At 50.8% G+C, this 16,751-nt stretch overlaps 1 protein-coding gene across 6 annotated transcripts in view; it reads left to right on the top strand.

The window, feature by feature from the left end:
• FANCF (FA complementation group F) overlaps positions 1–16,751 on the top strand; it is a 27,406-nt gene extending 10,655 nt beyond the window's left edge. For 3 of the 6 annotated variants that reach the window (XM_033957121.1, XM_033957118.1, XM_033957119.1), the window contains 2 exons: positions 8,388–8,493; positions 15,409–16,751. In XM_033957121.1, the coding sequence (XP_033813012.1) occupies positions 15,475–16,494 (1,020 nt within the window). In that variant the 5' untranslated portion in view covers positions 8,388–8,493; positions 15,409–15,474 and the 3' untranslated portion in view covers positions 16,495–16,751. Of the gene's footprint in view, positions 1–7,649; positions 7,672–8,387; positions 8,494–15,408 lie in introns of those variants that run through there. The other 3 variants (XM_033957124.1, XM_033957122.1, XM_033957120.1) reach the window with 2 other exon arrangements.

Raw genomic sequence — 16,751 nt, 5'->3', positions numbered from 1 at the left:
AGAGACATTTAAATGCCTATGTGGTGTAAATGCGCATGAGTCAAGTCTCTTTCATTTGAAAGGAAGCTCTGGAAAGAGAGAGCATAGGATAAGTTAAGAGGTGATAGCTCAGGAGTACCGTAATCTAAGGAAATATTTTTTTTTTTTTTTTTTTACAGAAAGTTTTACAGAAAGTGTGGTAGAACAGTCTCCTGGAAGAAGTGGTGGAGACAGAGATTGTCTGAATTCAAGAAGGTGTGGGATAGGCACATAGGATCTTTAAGAGAGAAAAAGAGATAATGGTAACTGCGGATGGGCACACTAGATGGGCCATTTGGCCTTTATCTGCCATCATGTTTCTATGAAAATTCTCCCACAATGTCATTGTGGTGGTGTAAATCGTCAAGGGGACACAAGAAGCGCTCTCTTTGGCCAGGAGGCTTGCATGCTATTTCGATGGGTAGAAACACATCTTGTGTCTCTCTTGGTGGCCTATGTAGCAGGAGTGAACAATGTTCAGGCAGGTTTTCTCACCTGTCAGATCATGGACCTGGGAGAATGGTCCCTCGCAGAAGGCATTCAGTCTGATTGTACAGCGCTGGGGTCAGCCCTAGATGGACTTGATGGCTTCAGCAGAAAACTCGAAGGCCTGGCGTTTTTACAGTCGATGGTCCCAGTGTGGAAGCCCAGGGCTGGTTGCCTTGGTTCAGCCCTCGTCGGTTCCCAAGCTCCTTTATAGGTTCCCTCTGTGGCCTTGTGATTCCTGGCCTTGTGATTCTAGTAGCTCCAGATTAGTTGGGTTGTCTTTGTTACAAAGTTGTGTATGGTATTGCTCCCATCTATATGAATGATAGATTCCTTATAGCGGCCCATAAATATAGGAGAGAATCACACGCTTTGTTTAATTTTCCATCTTCTCAAGGATGTAAGAGCAAGAAATCTCTGGAACATACACTAGCATTTTAGGCTGTTCTCTATGACAGGGAATTTAGACCACTGCTGCGCAGTGCCTGTTCTTATAAACACTTTAGAACTCAATTGAAAACTTACCTTTTTTCAAAATATTTGACAAATTAAGTCAAACGATCCCTAGGTTATGCTATTTTTAATCTTTTGTTAACTGCATTGAACTTAAGGTTATGTGGTCTATAAGTACAATGTTATGTTATTGGCCTCACCGCCCATAGTATGTGGATCTTGTCTGTCTTCAGTGGGACAAGAAACCCCAGCTCCCTCTTCATCAATACCTTTTCAGTCAGGGGCCAGTGCCTAAGGAGACCCAAGGTGCTTTGGTTTTACGGCAAGGCTCTTGATCGCTCAGCCTTGATGAAGTTCAGTTATTCCAATGTTGTTATCTCTTTTGCACCCAAAGAAACACTTTACTATAGCTTCTTCTGCCAAAACCTGGAAGGCTTTCTAACAGTGGTGTGCTACGGATCGTGTGGAGTCTGAGAGGGCTCCTATTTCAGTGATCCTGGCTTTTCTTCAGACGGGCCTAGACATTGTTTTAGCACTGGCCTCTCTTAAGGTTCAGGTGGCAGGCCTTTCATGCTTTAGAGCCCGCAGAGGTGCTAGTTTGCTTCCTGTTCATCCAGATGTGACCAGGTTTATGAGAGAGGCTGTTCATTTGTGACCTCCCTTACATCTTCCTTTCCCTTCAGGCACTCTTAACATCATTCTGCAGGGCCTTGGGGAAGCCCCATTCGAACCACTGCAGGATGCTTCTCAATCTCACGATTAAGACTGTATTTCTGGTCGCTATTGTCTCAACAAGGCATATTTCAGAGCTTCAGGCTCTTTCGTACAGAGAACCCTTTATCCCAGGACAAGCAGGCATGATATTCTCACACATGGGTGACGTCATCTACGGAGCCCCAGCGCGGACAGCTTTTCAAGCAAACTTGCTAGAAGTTTCAAGTTTGCACACTGCACCACGCATGTGCTAGCCTTCTTGCCCACTAGAGGGCGCATCTCCACCTCGTGGTCCTCAGTTCAATTTCATCCGCGGAGCCAGAAGCCCTGTGGATAATTGTGCTCGTATTTTGCCTTCTGTCGCCGCGGCTGTGTGCGGAATTTCGACGCGGTCGCTGCGTTCTCTGTGTTTTCTTTATTTGTTTTCTTCTTTTCTCAAAAAAAAAAAAAAAATTATTTTCATCCGTTCGTTCCGGGGGCTCCCGGTAGCCGTGGCCGAGGAACCTCGTCTGTTCCCGGCCTTGTTTTGGGCCCATGTCCCGGCCCGTAACGGGATTTAAGAAGTGTGGTAGGTGTGACCGGCTTTTGTCGATCACTGACCCTCACAGGTGCTGCCTAAGGTGCTTGGGGCCCCAACACCCGACAGCATCGTGCCCTAAGTGTGCCACCTTCCAGAAACGGGCCCTTACACGTCGCAAGGCCCGTATGGCGGATCTGTTTGCCGTCGAGACCCCGACGGGGAAGGCCTCGAGCTCGGCCTCGGCTCCGGCCCCGGCCTCGACCTCGGCCTCGACCTCGGCATCGGGTCCCTCGGCTACCTCGAAGCCGGTTGCCTCGCAGAAGCAAGCCTCGGGTAAGTCTCCGCTTCCTTCCTCAGTTTCAGGATCGACCAGGAAGCCATCCTCGGGCTCTTCGTCGGCGGGACCGTCGACCTCTGCCCAGCCCAAGGTGTCTAAGGGGTTAGCCCCGAGGGAATACTCGAGACCGAGGTCGCCCTCTGAGGAGCGCCCCCAGGTGTTGCCACCGGGTCTGATGATCCCAGCATTCCAGGAATTGCTCCGAGCGTTAATTTCCTCGGAGCTCTCCGGGGCCATTGAGACCCTGCAGCAGGCTTCGGCCTCGACGCCTTCGGTCTCCGCGGCCCCGCAGTTGGCGACCTCGGCCTCGGGCACCGGCCTTTCAGCGGCCGAAGCTCCCTCGGCCTCGACCTCGACGCTCCCCTCGGACCCGACCTCGGTGAGACAGCCTGAGGTTAGTGTGCGGTCCCGAGACAAGCAGCGCCGGGTACGCCGGATTTCCTCGTCCTCGTCCCCGAGGTCTTCCCGGGGTTCCTCGCCCTCGAGCAAGCCTCGGGCGAAGCACCGCCTGAAGAAGGCCAAGCGGTCTCGGGCCTCGCCTCGGAGGAGTCGTCGCTCGATGCCGCCCTCGGGCGGGGCTTTGCGGGTCGAGGAACTCCGCCTCGACAACCCCGATCTCTTGCGGTCCCCGTTCCGGGAGAGTTCCCGTGCCTCCTCGCCGGGGCGGAAGGGACGGGCCTCCATACCCCGTACCCCGGGGGGTTCCCCCAGGGGGTCTCTCAGGCGGGCTGTGTCCCCAACCCCGTCGAGGTCACGGGATTGTGCCTCGTGGGGATCGGGATCCGGGGTGGAGATGAGGTATTCTCGCCAGGCCTCTCCTTTCGGCTCCGTTGGGAAGTCTCGGTCACCCTCTCCGCCCGCACGGACATCTTCTTTTTCAAAATTTGTCCATGACATGGCGAAGGCTCTGGGGGTGGACCTGTTGGCGGGGTCACACTATACAAAAGAATTTTTGGAGGAGCAGGATCTTCCTGCCCCTCCGCGGGAATCCCCCCGCCTGCCGCTGAACAAGGTCCTCCTTCAGACCTTGCTGCGGAACCTTGAGACCCCTCTTACAGTTGCGGTAGTGCCCACCAAGATGGAATCAAAATACCGGACAATTCCTCCTAAAGGGTTTGACAAGGGGCAGCTCTCCCATCAGTCGCTCCTGGTGGAGTCGGCTCTCAAGCGTTCGCAGCCTTCTAGGGTCTCTGCTGCGGTCCCCCCTGGGAGAGAGGGTCGGACCCTCGATAAATTCGGCCGTCGTCTATATGCTAATTCCCAGATGGCCATGAGGGTCCTCAACTATGCGTTCGCCTATTCTTCCTACCTCAGATCAATGGTGAAGGATCTGCCAGACTTTCAGGGGGTGATCCCGGATTCGCACAGGGATAGGTTTGCCACTTTTATGTCAAACCTGTCCCAACTACGTCTCTATCTGTTTCATGCGGTATACGACGCATTTGAGCTTGCCTCGAGGGTATCGGCATGTGCAGTAGCCATGCGCCGGTTGGCGTGGCTGCGGACCCTCGAGATGGACCCCAACCTGCAGGAGCGATTGGCCAATCTACCCTGCGTCGGGTCGGAGTTATTCGACGACTCCTTAGAGGCGGCTACCAAGCGGCTTTCTGACCAAGAACGTTCTCTAGCGTCTCTGGTGCGCCCGAAGCCTAAGCCGTCGCCTCAGAGGCCATTTAGACAGCCACCTAGGCGGTATCCTCAAAAATCGACACCGGCCTTTTCGAGACCTCCACCCCGACGTCCAACCCAACAGGGTAGGGGGGGTCCCTCCAAGCCCGCTGCGCAGGGGGCATCCAAGCCAGCGCCGTCCTTTTGACGGGATGGGCGGCTGGGGGCTGGCCCCCGCCGCGAGGTCGTCCAACCCCCTCCCCATCGGGGGTCGGCTCACGGCTTTTGCCAGGGCTTGGTCAGGGATTACGTCAGACGCATGGGTGCTCCGGACCGTCTCAGAGGGCTATTCGTTAAACTTCTCCAGACAGCCTCCAGACATGCCTCCCGGGGCGTGCCCGCCCAATCGGAGCCAGTTGGCCCTTCTCCGAGAAGAAGCCGGGGCCTTGTTGAGCCTCCGGGCGGTCGAATTGGTACCTCACGATCAGCGGGGCCGGGGATTTTATTCCCGTTACTTTTTGGTCCCAAAGAAGACCGGGGACTTGCGCCCCATTTTGGACCTCCGGAAGCTCAACAAGTTCCTGGTCAGGGAGAAGTTCCGTATGTTATCACTTCCGATCCTGTATCCTCTATTGGACGAGGGGGACTGGATGTGCTCCCTAGATTTAAAGGAAGCGTACACCCATGTTCCGGTGCATCCCGACTTTCGGAAGTTTTTAAGATTTCAAGTCGGGGAGTTGCACCTGCAGTACCGCGTACTACCCTTCGGTCTGGCTTCGTCCCCTCGGGTGTTCACGAAGTGTATGGTGGTGGTCGCGGCTGCTCTGCGCTCCCGGGGGTTACAGGTCTTTCCCTATCTGGACGATTGGCTGATCAAGGCCCCGACAAGGGAAGGAGTTATTTCAGCGACCCAACAGACTATCACGCTTCTTCAGGGTCTAGGGTTCGAGGTGAACTTTCCCAAGTCTCACTTGTGCCCGACTCAATCCCTCCAGTTTATAGGAGCCGTGCTGGACACTGTTCTCCTCCGTGCCTTCCTCCCTTCTCCACGGCTGGAGGCACTGCTTCACTTGGGCCGGCAGGTTTCGCAACTGCATGTAGTGTCGGCTCAACGCATGATGGTGCTTTTGGGGCACATGGCATCTACGGTCCAAGTGACCCCTTTTGCCCGGTTGCATCTGAGGATACCTCAGTGGACTTTGGCCTCGCAATGGCGTCAGGACCGCGACCCAGTATCTCGACGCTTGACTGTGACTCCGTCTTTCAGACGCTCGCTCCGTTGGTGGACCAACTCTACCAATCTGTCCGGGGGTTTGCTCTTTCGCGTTCCTCCGCATCGCAAGGTCCTGACGACAGACTCTTCGGAGTATGCGTGGGGGGCTCATCTAGACGGTCTTCGAACGCAGGGACTATGGTCGGCTGCGGATCGACGATGTCACATCAACGTGCTGGAGCTTCGTGCCATTTTTCTGGCGGCTCGGGCTTTCTGTCATCTCCTGCGAGATCAAGTGGTGCTCGTCCGGACAGACAACCAGGTGGCAATGTATTACGTCAACAAGCAGGGGGGGACCGGCTCTTGGCCTCTGTGCCAGGAAGCCCTGCGTCTTTGGAAATGGGCCGTCTCTCAGAACATATTCTTCCGTGCGGTTTACATTCAAGGAGAGATGAATTGTCTGGCAGACAAACTCAGTCGTCTGCTGCAACCGCACGAGTGGTCGCTGAACTCCCGGGTGTTGCGCGAGGTCTTCGACCATTGGGGGACTCCTCAGGTGGATCTGTTTGCCTCGCCCGAGACTCACAAACTGCCCCTCTACTGCTCTCGGATGTACTCCCGGGATCGTCTCGAGGCAGATGCCTTTCTTCTCGACTGGGAAGGGAGGTTCCTTTATGCGTTCCCTCCTTTTCCTCTGATCTTGAGAACGTTGGTGCATCTCAAATCGACGGGAGCCACTATGATTCTCATTGCTCCTCGGTGGCCCAGACAACATTGGTTTTCCCTGCTGCTTCAACTCAGCGCCAGGGAACCTCTGCTTCTGCCGGTCTTTCCCTCTCTGCTTTCTCAGAGTCGGGGTTCGCTGTTACATCCCAATCTTCAGTCCTTACATCTGACGGCTTGGTTCCTTTCTCCTTGAATTCGGTCCCGGTCTCTCAGCCAGTGCGGGAGATTTTGGAGGCCTCGCGGAAGGTCTCGACTAGGCTGTGTTATTCCCAGAAGTGGACCAGATTTTCATCCTGGTGCTTCTCGAATCATCTGGATCCGACTTCGGTTCCCGTGTCTTCGGTGCTGGAATATCTGTTGCATCTGTCGAATTCTGGTCTCAAGACGACTTCCGTTAGAGTGCATCTCAGTGCCATTGCAGCGTTTCATCGGCATCTCGAGGGGCGTTCCCTCTCTTTGCATCCTCTGGTGTCTCGTTTCATGAGGGGCCTTGGGAATGTTCATCCTCCTCTGAAGCCTCCTCCTGTGGTGTGGGATCTTAATGTGGTCTTGGCTCACCTGATGAAACCCCCTTTTGAGCCTATCGACAAGTCTTCTCTTAAGTTTCTCACTTGGAAAGTGGTCTTCTTGATTGCACTCACGTCCGCCCGTAGGATTAGTGAGTTGCAAGCTTTGGTTGCGGACCCCCCTTTCACGGTGTTTCATCATGACAAGGTGGTTCTTCGCACCCATCCCAAATTTCTACCTAAGGTTGTCTCTGATTTCCACCTCAATCAGTCTATTGTTCTTCCGGTGTTTTTTCCGAAGCCCCACTCTCATCCTGGTGAGGCGGCGCTTCACACGCTGGACTGTAAGAGGGCGTTGGCTTTTTATCTCCAACGTACTAAGTCTCATCGGAAGGTTCCTCAATTGTTTTTGTCCTTTGACCCTAATCGGGTAGGACATCCGGTTTCCAAGCGTACCTTGTCCAACTGGTTAGCTGCTTGTATCTCTTTTTGCTACGCTCAGGCTGGTCTCCCGCTCTCGGGTCGAGTCACGGGGCATAAGGTCCGGGCGATGGCAGCTTCGGTTGCTTTCCTCCGATCCACTCCTATGGAGGACATATGTAAAGCTGCCACCTGGTCTTCGGTTCATACGTTCACCTCCCACTACTGCCTGGACTCCTTGTCCAGAAGCGACGGCCGGTTTGGCCAGTCGGTGTTACGTAACCTGTTTTCCTAATTTGCCATCCTCCCACCTGCCCTTCTTTCTGGTTGGCTTGGAGGTCACCCATGTGTGAGAATATCATGCCTGCTTGTCCTGGGATAAAGCACAGTTACTTACCGTAACAGGTGTTATCCAGGGACAGCAGGCATATATTCTCACAACCCGCCCACCTCCCCGGGGATGGCTTTCTTTGCTTGATATGGAACTGAGGACCACGAGGTGGAGATGCGCCCTCTAGTGGGCAAGAAGGCTAGCACATGCGTGGTGCAGTGTGCAAACTTGAAACTTCTAGCAAGTTTGCTTGAAAAGCTGTCCGCGCTGGGGCTCCGTAGATGACATCACCCATGTGTGAGAATATATGCCTGCTGTCCCTGGATAACACCTGTTACGGTAAGTAACTGTGCTTTCTCTGTATTACAGACACAGGAGTTGTCCTCTGTACTGTACTTTCCTTTCTACTGAAAGTGGTTTCAGCCTTCCATGTCAACCAGGAGGTTAGTTTGCCTGTGTTTTAGTCCACGGGTTTGGAGCGCAGCGATCAAATCTTATGCAAGTTGGATGTCAGGAGAGTATTGCTCCACTATTTGGAGAGAACTGATGATTTCAGGCTGTCTGATCACCTTTTTGTCCTGACTGCTGCACCTTGCCGTGGCTGGCCGGCGTCCAAGTCCTCAATCAATGGATTTGAATGACCAATCCTGTGACTTGCATCGCACGCAACAAACAGCTGCCGATTTCGATAAAAACTCACGACTAGAAGTAGGGCTGCATCATGGGCGGAGACTCACGTGATTCATCCTGATGAAATTTGCATGGTGGCTACTTGATCCTCTCTTCACACTTTTACCCATTTTTTCCATGTAGATGCTGCTTTTTGGGACTTCGATGTTGAGGTCAGGCTCTTCTGTCCCTCCCTAGTTGTTACCATTGCTTTGCTATGTCCCTAGTATATGGAATCCTATAGGGACGTAACATAATGGAAGATTAGGTTTTTACTTTCGATAATCTTCTTTCTGTTAGTCTCTATAGGATTCCATATGACCTGCCCTCTCTGTGTACACTAAGTGGTTTGAAATAGCCTCTTTCTGCCTTTATTCTCCTTGCAGGCTTGATGTCTTTCCAGCCAGTTGACGGAACCTTTGGGGAGTTTCCACTTCTGTGAGTGTGCTTGACTGAAGGCCATTTCCTATGGGTGCTCATTGCATATAGCAGGTTAGTTCTACATTGTATCAATGTTTTTTGGAGTTGCCTTTGTGCCTGTTTATCGCTTGTTAACATTTTGCAGAGCAGACCAGTTCAAGAATTACTTATGTTGCTGGGAATCCTTCCCCGTACCCCCCTAGTTATGGATTTGTTCAGGTATGTTGTTTGGCTTTGGGACTTACCGTATTTTCCGCTCCATAAAACGCACTTGACCATAAGACGCACCCTAGATTTAGAGGAGGAAAACAAGAAAAAAACCATTCTGAACCAAATTCTCCCTGCCAGGCTCTGTACACAACCCCATACTCCTTGTCAGGCTCTGCACCCTGTCACCCCTCCCTGCCAGGCTCTGTACCCTGTCCCCCCTCTGGTGGTCTAGTGGTAGGCAGGGACAGTGCACAGGGCAGGCAGGCCCCATACCCCTCATGTAACCTAAATCATCCCCCATACCCACCACATACCACCCAGTACCTTAAATCATCCCCCCTTACCCCCTACGTACCCCCTAGACTTCAGCGGATTCAGAACGCCGCAGCTAAGCTTGTTTTCGCGAAAAGCAAATTTGATCACGTCTCACCACTCCTGTCTAAGCTCCATTGGCTCCCAGTAATCCCCAGGATCCACTTCAAATGTGCGTGTCTGGCCTACAAGATCCTACATGGCATCCTTCCTGCCGTTATCCCTCTATCCTGGAACTCCCCAACCCCTACTTCCTCCAGATCCTCCCAAATTTTTAAACTATCCTTCCCTTCCATAAAAGGTATTTCCTATGCAGGCAAACTTGGGTCATCCCTCCCCTTTAGAATCACTGAGATCTGGAATAACCTCACCTCCCCACTCCGAACCTCAAGCTCCCTCCAACTCTTCCGCAAACACCTAAAAACCTGGCTATTCTCAAAACTGTAACACTTCCCCCCTCTTAGGCCTCTCACCTTCCCCCTTTACACCTAACTCTTTAATCTCTCCACTGTAGTTCCTCTCTCATCCTTCTTCCTGTAAACCGTGCCGAGCTCCGCATTCGTGGAGATGGTGCGGTATATAAACCCAAGGTTTAGTTTAGTTTAGTTTAGTACCTTTTTTAATCATACCCTCTTCTGTACTTTTTTAAATCCCTCCCTCCCTAGACAGCTAACCTGGTATTTTAAACACCTCCCACCCTCAGTACCTTTTAAAATCCCTCCCTCTCTCCCTAGACAGCTATCCTGGAATTTTAAACATCCCCCCACCCTCCGTACCTTTTAAAATCCCTCCCTCCCTCCATAGATGGTTATCCTGGTATTTTAAACATCCCCCCATCCCCCAGTACCTTGATGCAATCCTGGCGGTCCAGCGCTGCATCGGCAGCCTCCCCTGCTGGCCAGCCGCCCAAGTCCCCATCTGCCGCAGCAGTGAGAGGCAGGCGCGAGTCCCAAGTGCGCCTGCCTGGTCTCATGCCGCTGCCCGAATAATGTTAGCTCGGTCCAGCGCTGTATCAACGGTCTCCCCCATCTGCACCGGAAGTGAAAGGCAGATGTGAGCCCCTAGCGCACCTGCCTGGTCCTGCACCACTGCTTGAATGGTACCGTCAGTTCCCGCGAGAACCAACAGCACCATTTGGGCAGGACCAGGCAGGCGCGCTTGGGGCTCACGCCTGCCTTTCACTTCTGCGGTAGATGGGAGAGCCTGCTGATACAGTGCTAGGCCGAGCTGACACCATTCGGGCGGCGGCACGGGACCAGGCAGGTGTGCTCGGGGCTCGCGCCTGCCTGGCAGATGGGGACTCTGGTGGCTGTCCAGCAGGGGGCCTGCCAATGCAGCGCTGGACCGCCAGGATTACATCAAGGTACCGGGGGTGGGGGGCGCGTGGTATTCGCTGCATAAGACGCACCCTTATTTGTCCCCTTTTTGGATATGTTTACTAGCTCTCAGGTTAAGGGGGTGGAGCATGTGTTCAGAAAAGTTTGTGGATTTCTGCAACTCCCGGATTGTGGGTTGGGATTGAACACCTAGCATATGGAATCCTACAGGGACTAACAGAAAGAGGATTATCAAAGGTAAAAACCTAATCTTCCATACTGTTTGCTTGTTTTGGCTGCTGCTACATAGTGGGCAGAAGATTTCAGCATATTGTCCATGATGTTACTTAGGGCCAGATTCTATAAACAGTGCTTGTGTTAGGTGCTCTAATCGTGGACACCTTACTTATCGTATTTTTCGCTCCATAAAATGCACTTTTTTTCCACCCAAAAGTGGGTGGAAATCTCGGTGCATCTTATGAAGCGAAGATGCAAAATTTGTATCCCCTGTACAGCTGCAACTCCCCCGCCCCCTGCAGCACCTTTTTAAACACCGCTGCCGGACCATCTTTTTAAAACAACCCCCCCCAACTGTTGCACCTTTTTCAAGCAGCCTGGCGGTCCAGCGTATATCCCTCCCTTGACGACTATGCACTACTTCCAGGTAGCAGGCGCATGAGTCAGGAGCGCGGCGGTCAGGGCCAAGCTCTACACGCTCCCGCTTGGACCCGCACCACTTTCCAATTGGCTGGTGGCGGTTCTTGCATGACTCGTGAGAACTGCCGGCAGCCATTCGGAAAGCGGCGCTGGCCCAAGCAGGAGCGTGTAAAACTTGGTACTGAGCGCCGCGCTGCTGACTTGTGTGCTTGCTGCCCGGAAATAGAGCGGAACTGTCGAGGGAGGGAAGAATTAAAAAGGTTTGGTTTGTTTTCTTTTTTTAAAAGGTACAGTGGGGGTATGATTAAAAAGGTAGGTATGATAGACAGCTGGGGCTGAGCCATGGACATTGAGGAGGAGGATCATCTTTGTTTATAGGTGGCTTTATGCTTGTGGAAGGTGAAAGTACTGTTAGAGAGCAGGCTTTCTCTGGGTAAAGTGATTCATTAAAGGTTGATTGCATTGTACTTTTGATGAATGCAGCGACATACGTATAGCTCTCCACAGCTCTTCCTCATCTCCTGTAATTTAAGCAGCTGCCAGATGCTGGAGGCTGTGGTCAGAGAGGAGGAGGTTGTTGGAGCCCTTTAATGCCAGTTCTAATAAACTGTGCTATATCTTAGTTAAAAAGAGGTTGATGAGTCATCGCGGGACCTTCCAGCATGCGGCTGCCAAGTCCGCTCCAGAGCAAGTACATCGGAGTGGGGTGGACTGGCAGCCGGCAGCTACAGTCATTGATCACGGGTAATTGTACCTGTGTGGGTGGAGATGATGTACTGGGGCATCATCACAGAAGCCAGGTACTGAGACTTCTTGGATTAGACTGAGAGAGATCCTGAACCACTTTTGATTTAACAGCTACCATCACCAGGCCAGATGTAGATAGTAACATAGTAGATGACGGCAGATAAAGACCTGAATGGTCCATCCAGTCTGCCCAACCTGAATCAATTTATATTTTTAAAATTTTTTCTTCTTAGCTATTTCTACAATATCTTGAGGTCCCCACACTAGTGGCGTACCTAGCATATGTGACACCCGGGGCCCATCATTTTTGACACCCCCCCCCCATCTGTATGAAAACATGATTTTTAGTAACAATCCACACATCACACATGAGTACCTAGGTAAAGGTAGCATCTTACATACTGCAATGAGCAGTACAACATCAATACACCCATTGTAAAACTAAACAAGCCAGACTAGTACAGATCAATCCTGCAGTCAATCCTAACAGAAAAGTATGTCTTTCGAACACACAGAACACAGAAAACACCTTCGCCTAGTATGGAATATGTAATCACAAACTAACCCCTCCCTCTTTTACAAAACTGTAGTGTGGATTTTAGCCATGGAGGTAACAGCTCCGATGCTCATAGAATTCTGAGCATCAGAGCTGCTATCACCACGGCTGGCGCTAAAAAAACACTCCACAGTTTTGTAAAAGGGGGGATAAAATAGAAATATATAGACAAAGGTTAAATTGAACCAGCAAGAAGCTGGACTCTGCATACAATGCACCACAGAAACAGTGACACATGTCTCCTAAAGCAATAAATAAATAGAATTTTTTTTTCTATCTTTGTCTTCTGTGGTTTCTGCTTTCCTCATCTTCTTGTAACTCTCTTCCTTCGATCCACTGTCTGCCGTCTCTCTTCCCCTATATGGCATCTTCTCTCCTTCTATGCCCCTTCCAGAAACTGTATGCCTCCCCTTTTCATCTCTCCTTTCACCCCATTGGTCTGGCATCTCTCTGCTCTCCTTCCCTCTCCCACACCTCTCCTCTGCAATCCCTTTCCCTTTTTTCCCTCATTTTCCTTTTCAATTTATTTTCTGCATCTGTCTAGATTATGTTCTTACTACCCTCTCATCAATTTCCTTTTTTACTGTCTACCTAAAGCTTGCCACCTCTTTCCCTCACCCCTCCAGTGTTTCCCTAACTCAATCCTTTTCTCCCCATCATGTGCCTTCCATTATGTACCCTCTTTCTCTAACCCTTCCATCTAGTACCTTCTCCTCGCTCTGTCCACTTCCAAACAGCGTCTGCTCCCCTCTTTCTCTCCTCCCATTTCCTTCCTGCATTTGTTTCCTTATCTCTCCCATCTGCACTTCCATCCAGCATAGGCTCCAGTACCATCCAATGTCTGCCCTTTCTCTCTCCATCCACCCCTGTTCAATCAGTATCTGCCCCCTTTCTTTCCCTCCAATATCCTTCCCCCTTATGTCTCTCCCCTTTCTCCGTACATCAATTCCATCAGCACCACCCTTCCATACCACCCTGCCCCCTTTCTTTCCCTCCACCACTGTTCCATTCCAGCAGTCCTGCTCCTTTCTCTCCCTTCATGCAGCAAGGTCCCGTGATGACTGTAGCTGCCGGCTGCCAGTCCACCCCACTCCGACGTACTTGCTCTGGAGCGGACTCGGCAGCCGCATGCTGGAAGGTCCCGCGATGACTCGTCTGCTGGCTCTGCTCCGGAAGAAGTAAGTTACGTCGGAGGGGGTGGACCCGGCAGATGCAAGGAGTTGCGGTAAAGTCTGACGTAACTTACTTCTTCTGGAGCAGAGCCAGCAGATGAGTCATCGCGGGACCTTCCTGTACCTCAGCGAGTCTGCCGACTCTGCTGCAGAGAAAGTAAGTCAGAGGTAATATTACATTACATTACAGATTTCTATTCCGCCATTACCTTTCGGTTCAAAGCGGATTACAATTTTATGGAAGAAGGGTTATAACGTTAGATCAGAGATGGTTTCCAAGAGAGGGATAAGTAGGATCTGGGGATAGGGAGGGGATGGTAAGAAGGGGGTATTCATGGTATTAAGCTTTATTAAGGGATTTCTTGAAGAGTATAGTTTTTATTTCCTTTCTACCTACGTGACCATTTATTCTTTTCATCAAAAGAGGACATTATTAATTGACTGTGTATCCTTTCTTTCTGCACTCAGGCCCAACAATTGTCCCTTTCTATTCCCTCCCTCCTTCCTTCCCTTGTCCTTAGTGCCCCCAGTGCCTCTGTCCTGTGTCCACAGTGCCTCCGTCCTGTGTCCTTAGTGCCCCCAGTGCCTCTGTCCTGTGTCCATAGTGCCCCCAGTGCCTCCGTCTCGTGTCCATAGTGCCCCCAGTGCCTCCTTCCCGTGTCCTTAGTGCCCCCAGTGCTTCCGTCCCATGTCCATAGTGCCCCCAGTGCCTCCGTCCCGTGTCCACAGTGCCCCCAGTGCCTCCGTCCTGTGTCCATAATGCCCCCAGTGCCTCCGTCCCGTGTCCATAGTGCCCCCAGTGCCTCCGTCCCATGTCCATAGTGCCCCCAGTGCCTCCTTCCTGTGTCCTTAGTGCCCCAGTGCCTCCGTCCCGTGTCCTTAGTGCCCCCAGTGCCTCCTTCCCGTGTCCATAGTGCCACCAGTTCCTCCTTCTTATGTCCCCCCACTGCCTTCCAGATTTTGTCCACTCCCAAAGCCAGCCTGCCTGCCTACCTATCTCCCTCCCTCCCTCCGCACTAAAGCCAGCCAGCTTGCCTGTCTACATCCTTCCCTCCCTACCGCGGAAAAAAAGCCTCTCTCCTTCCTTTGCCCCGGTCTGCGCCGCTGCAGTCTTACCTCCCCGCTACTGCTGCTAATTGCCGATAAGAAGTCTTCTTTCCGACGTCAATTGCCTGCACAGCATTAGCCTAAGAAGTCTGCTTCTTGGAGAATATCCTTAGTTAACTTTGTCCTCGTTCCATAATGTTATCTGCTTTTGTTTTCAAACAGTTAACCATCATAAGATTTTCATTTGAGCTAAGCCAAGTGCTTTCAAGGAAGTCTTTAATCCTTTCAGCCAATTTTGGTCCCATTCAAAGGCTCTGCTATCCTGGAGCCCAAGAGTTCAGCTGTAATAACAAGCCTCCCCCTTCCCCCATTGTTTCCCTCAGGCATCTCCATTTCCTCTTAATTTTCCAGCTCGTTTTGTGATGTCCAAATGCTTTTTTATGTTTTACTTTTTTTTCTATCTAAAAATAAACTTTGAAAAAAAAAAATGGTACAGGGGGGTATGATTAAAAAAGGTACTGGGGGGGCACATGGGGGGATGGGGATGATTTAAGATACTGGGGGGTATGGGACCTGCCTGCCTGCCACTAGGCCTGCCTGCTTCGACCTACCACTAGACCACCAGAGAGGGGGGACAGGGTGCAGAGCCGGGCAAGGAGTGTGGGGTTGGGTGCAGAGCCTGGCAGGGAGAATTTGGTTCAGAATGGTTTTTTTCTTGTTTTCCTCCTTTAAATCTAGGGTGTGTCTTATGGTCAGTTGCGTCTTATGGAGCAAAAAATACAGTAAATCCGCTTAGGTGCTGCTAGGCGTGATTCTCTAAAGGATGCCTAGTGTTTGATTGACAACCGTGCGGAGCAGTGCCTAAAAGGCGCGGTTAGGTACTATTTATAGAATCAGGCCCCTAGAGCTTTCTCTTGGATGCTGACTCCTTTTTTCACTTTCCAATATCACCATTTCTTGTTTTCTTTAGGTGAGAAGTGTATTAATGCACAACTCAGTACTGCAATCAATCAGCATGTGGAACTAGAGAGGAAGAATGGAGGCAATTTTGGAAAACTTGGAAAGATTTGTAGAGGTCTTGGCTGTGTCTCAGAGTAAGAGTGTGAAGGATTGGGATAATCTGATTCTCCAGAGAGCATTCCAGTGGTCTGCCTACTTTCAACATATACATCAGCGCTTCCAGACACATGTTCTCATCAGGACAGCACTGGAAGATAGACTTTGGGTGATAAATGAAGAGTTGAAGACATCTATGGAAAATTACCGCTTCATATCCTTTGAAGACTTGGGCTTCTGTGATGAGATCTTGTATGCTTTTCTCTTACAAAACCCAGCATTGCCCAAGGTGCAATATGAATTCCTTCTCTCAGAGCTGAAAGACGAATCCAAGCCTATGATGAGTTGTATTAGCCATATATTTCGTCAAAAAGCTGCTTCACAGATGTTATTGTCTATCACCAGCATGCTCCCTAACTCTTTGTCTAAGCCTTTGGTGCTAACACAGGCTCACAGTCTTAAGAAATATTTGGAGAACAGAACAAAACATTTGAACAAGGAAGAGCAGTTGGATAGAGTGAGTGAAGTTTTGTCTCAGGTTCCTAAATCACACATCTTCCAACTTGTAGCAGCTGTCCTGGCTATAGATGACATTGATACTAATATTTCCAAACTTTTGGTACAGTGGTTGGTAGTAGATATGCTTCTGTTTGAAAACTTTTGCAGCAATCTGAGTTGTGAGCTGCTTGCTAAGCTGGTGGCCAGGAATTCTGAACTGGAAGCTGCCTACTTAAGCTTCTTGACAAAGTGGGGAGAGAGCATGGATTATGACATTATGAATGGGTACTGGAGCAGCAATACTGCTGAACGATCTTGGGAAAAACTGCAAGATCACTTCAGTTGGCTTCTTAAAGGGCCCCAAACTCTCAGAGAAGCTACAGAATCTACTTTGAAGAACTTGATAGCTCAAGATGGAAACTTTAATGTGTATGGCATCAGTATATGGACAGATTTATTACTTGTAATAAAAGGAAGCTTGAGTAGTGATAGTGCAGATTAGGGCTGGTATATGAGAGTTTATTTGATACCTAATACCCAACTTAGGGGTCCTTTTATCAAGCTGCGGTAGGGGTTTAACGCGCGTTAAACCGCCTGCCACACTAGCCGCTAACGCCTGCATTGAGCAGGCGTTAGTTTTTTAGCCAGCCACAGGGGTTAGCGCGTGATGAAATGTCCGACGTGCTAACCTCACTAGCGCGGCTTGATAAAAGGACCCCTTAATGTTTATACAGCAAATAAACACTTATATGACTAGAA

Source organism: Geotrypetes seraphini, chromosome 8 (genome assembly GCF_902459505.1).
Source record: "Geotrypetes seraphini chromosome 8, aGeoSer1.1, whole genome shotgun sequence".
NCBI classification, from domain to species: Eukaryota; Metazoa; Chordata; class Amphibia; order Gymnophiona; family Dermophiidae; genus Geotrypetes; species Geotrypetes seraphini.
This window is presented reverse-complemented; position numbering and strand designations above follow the sequence as displayed.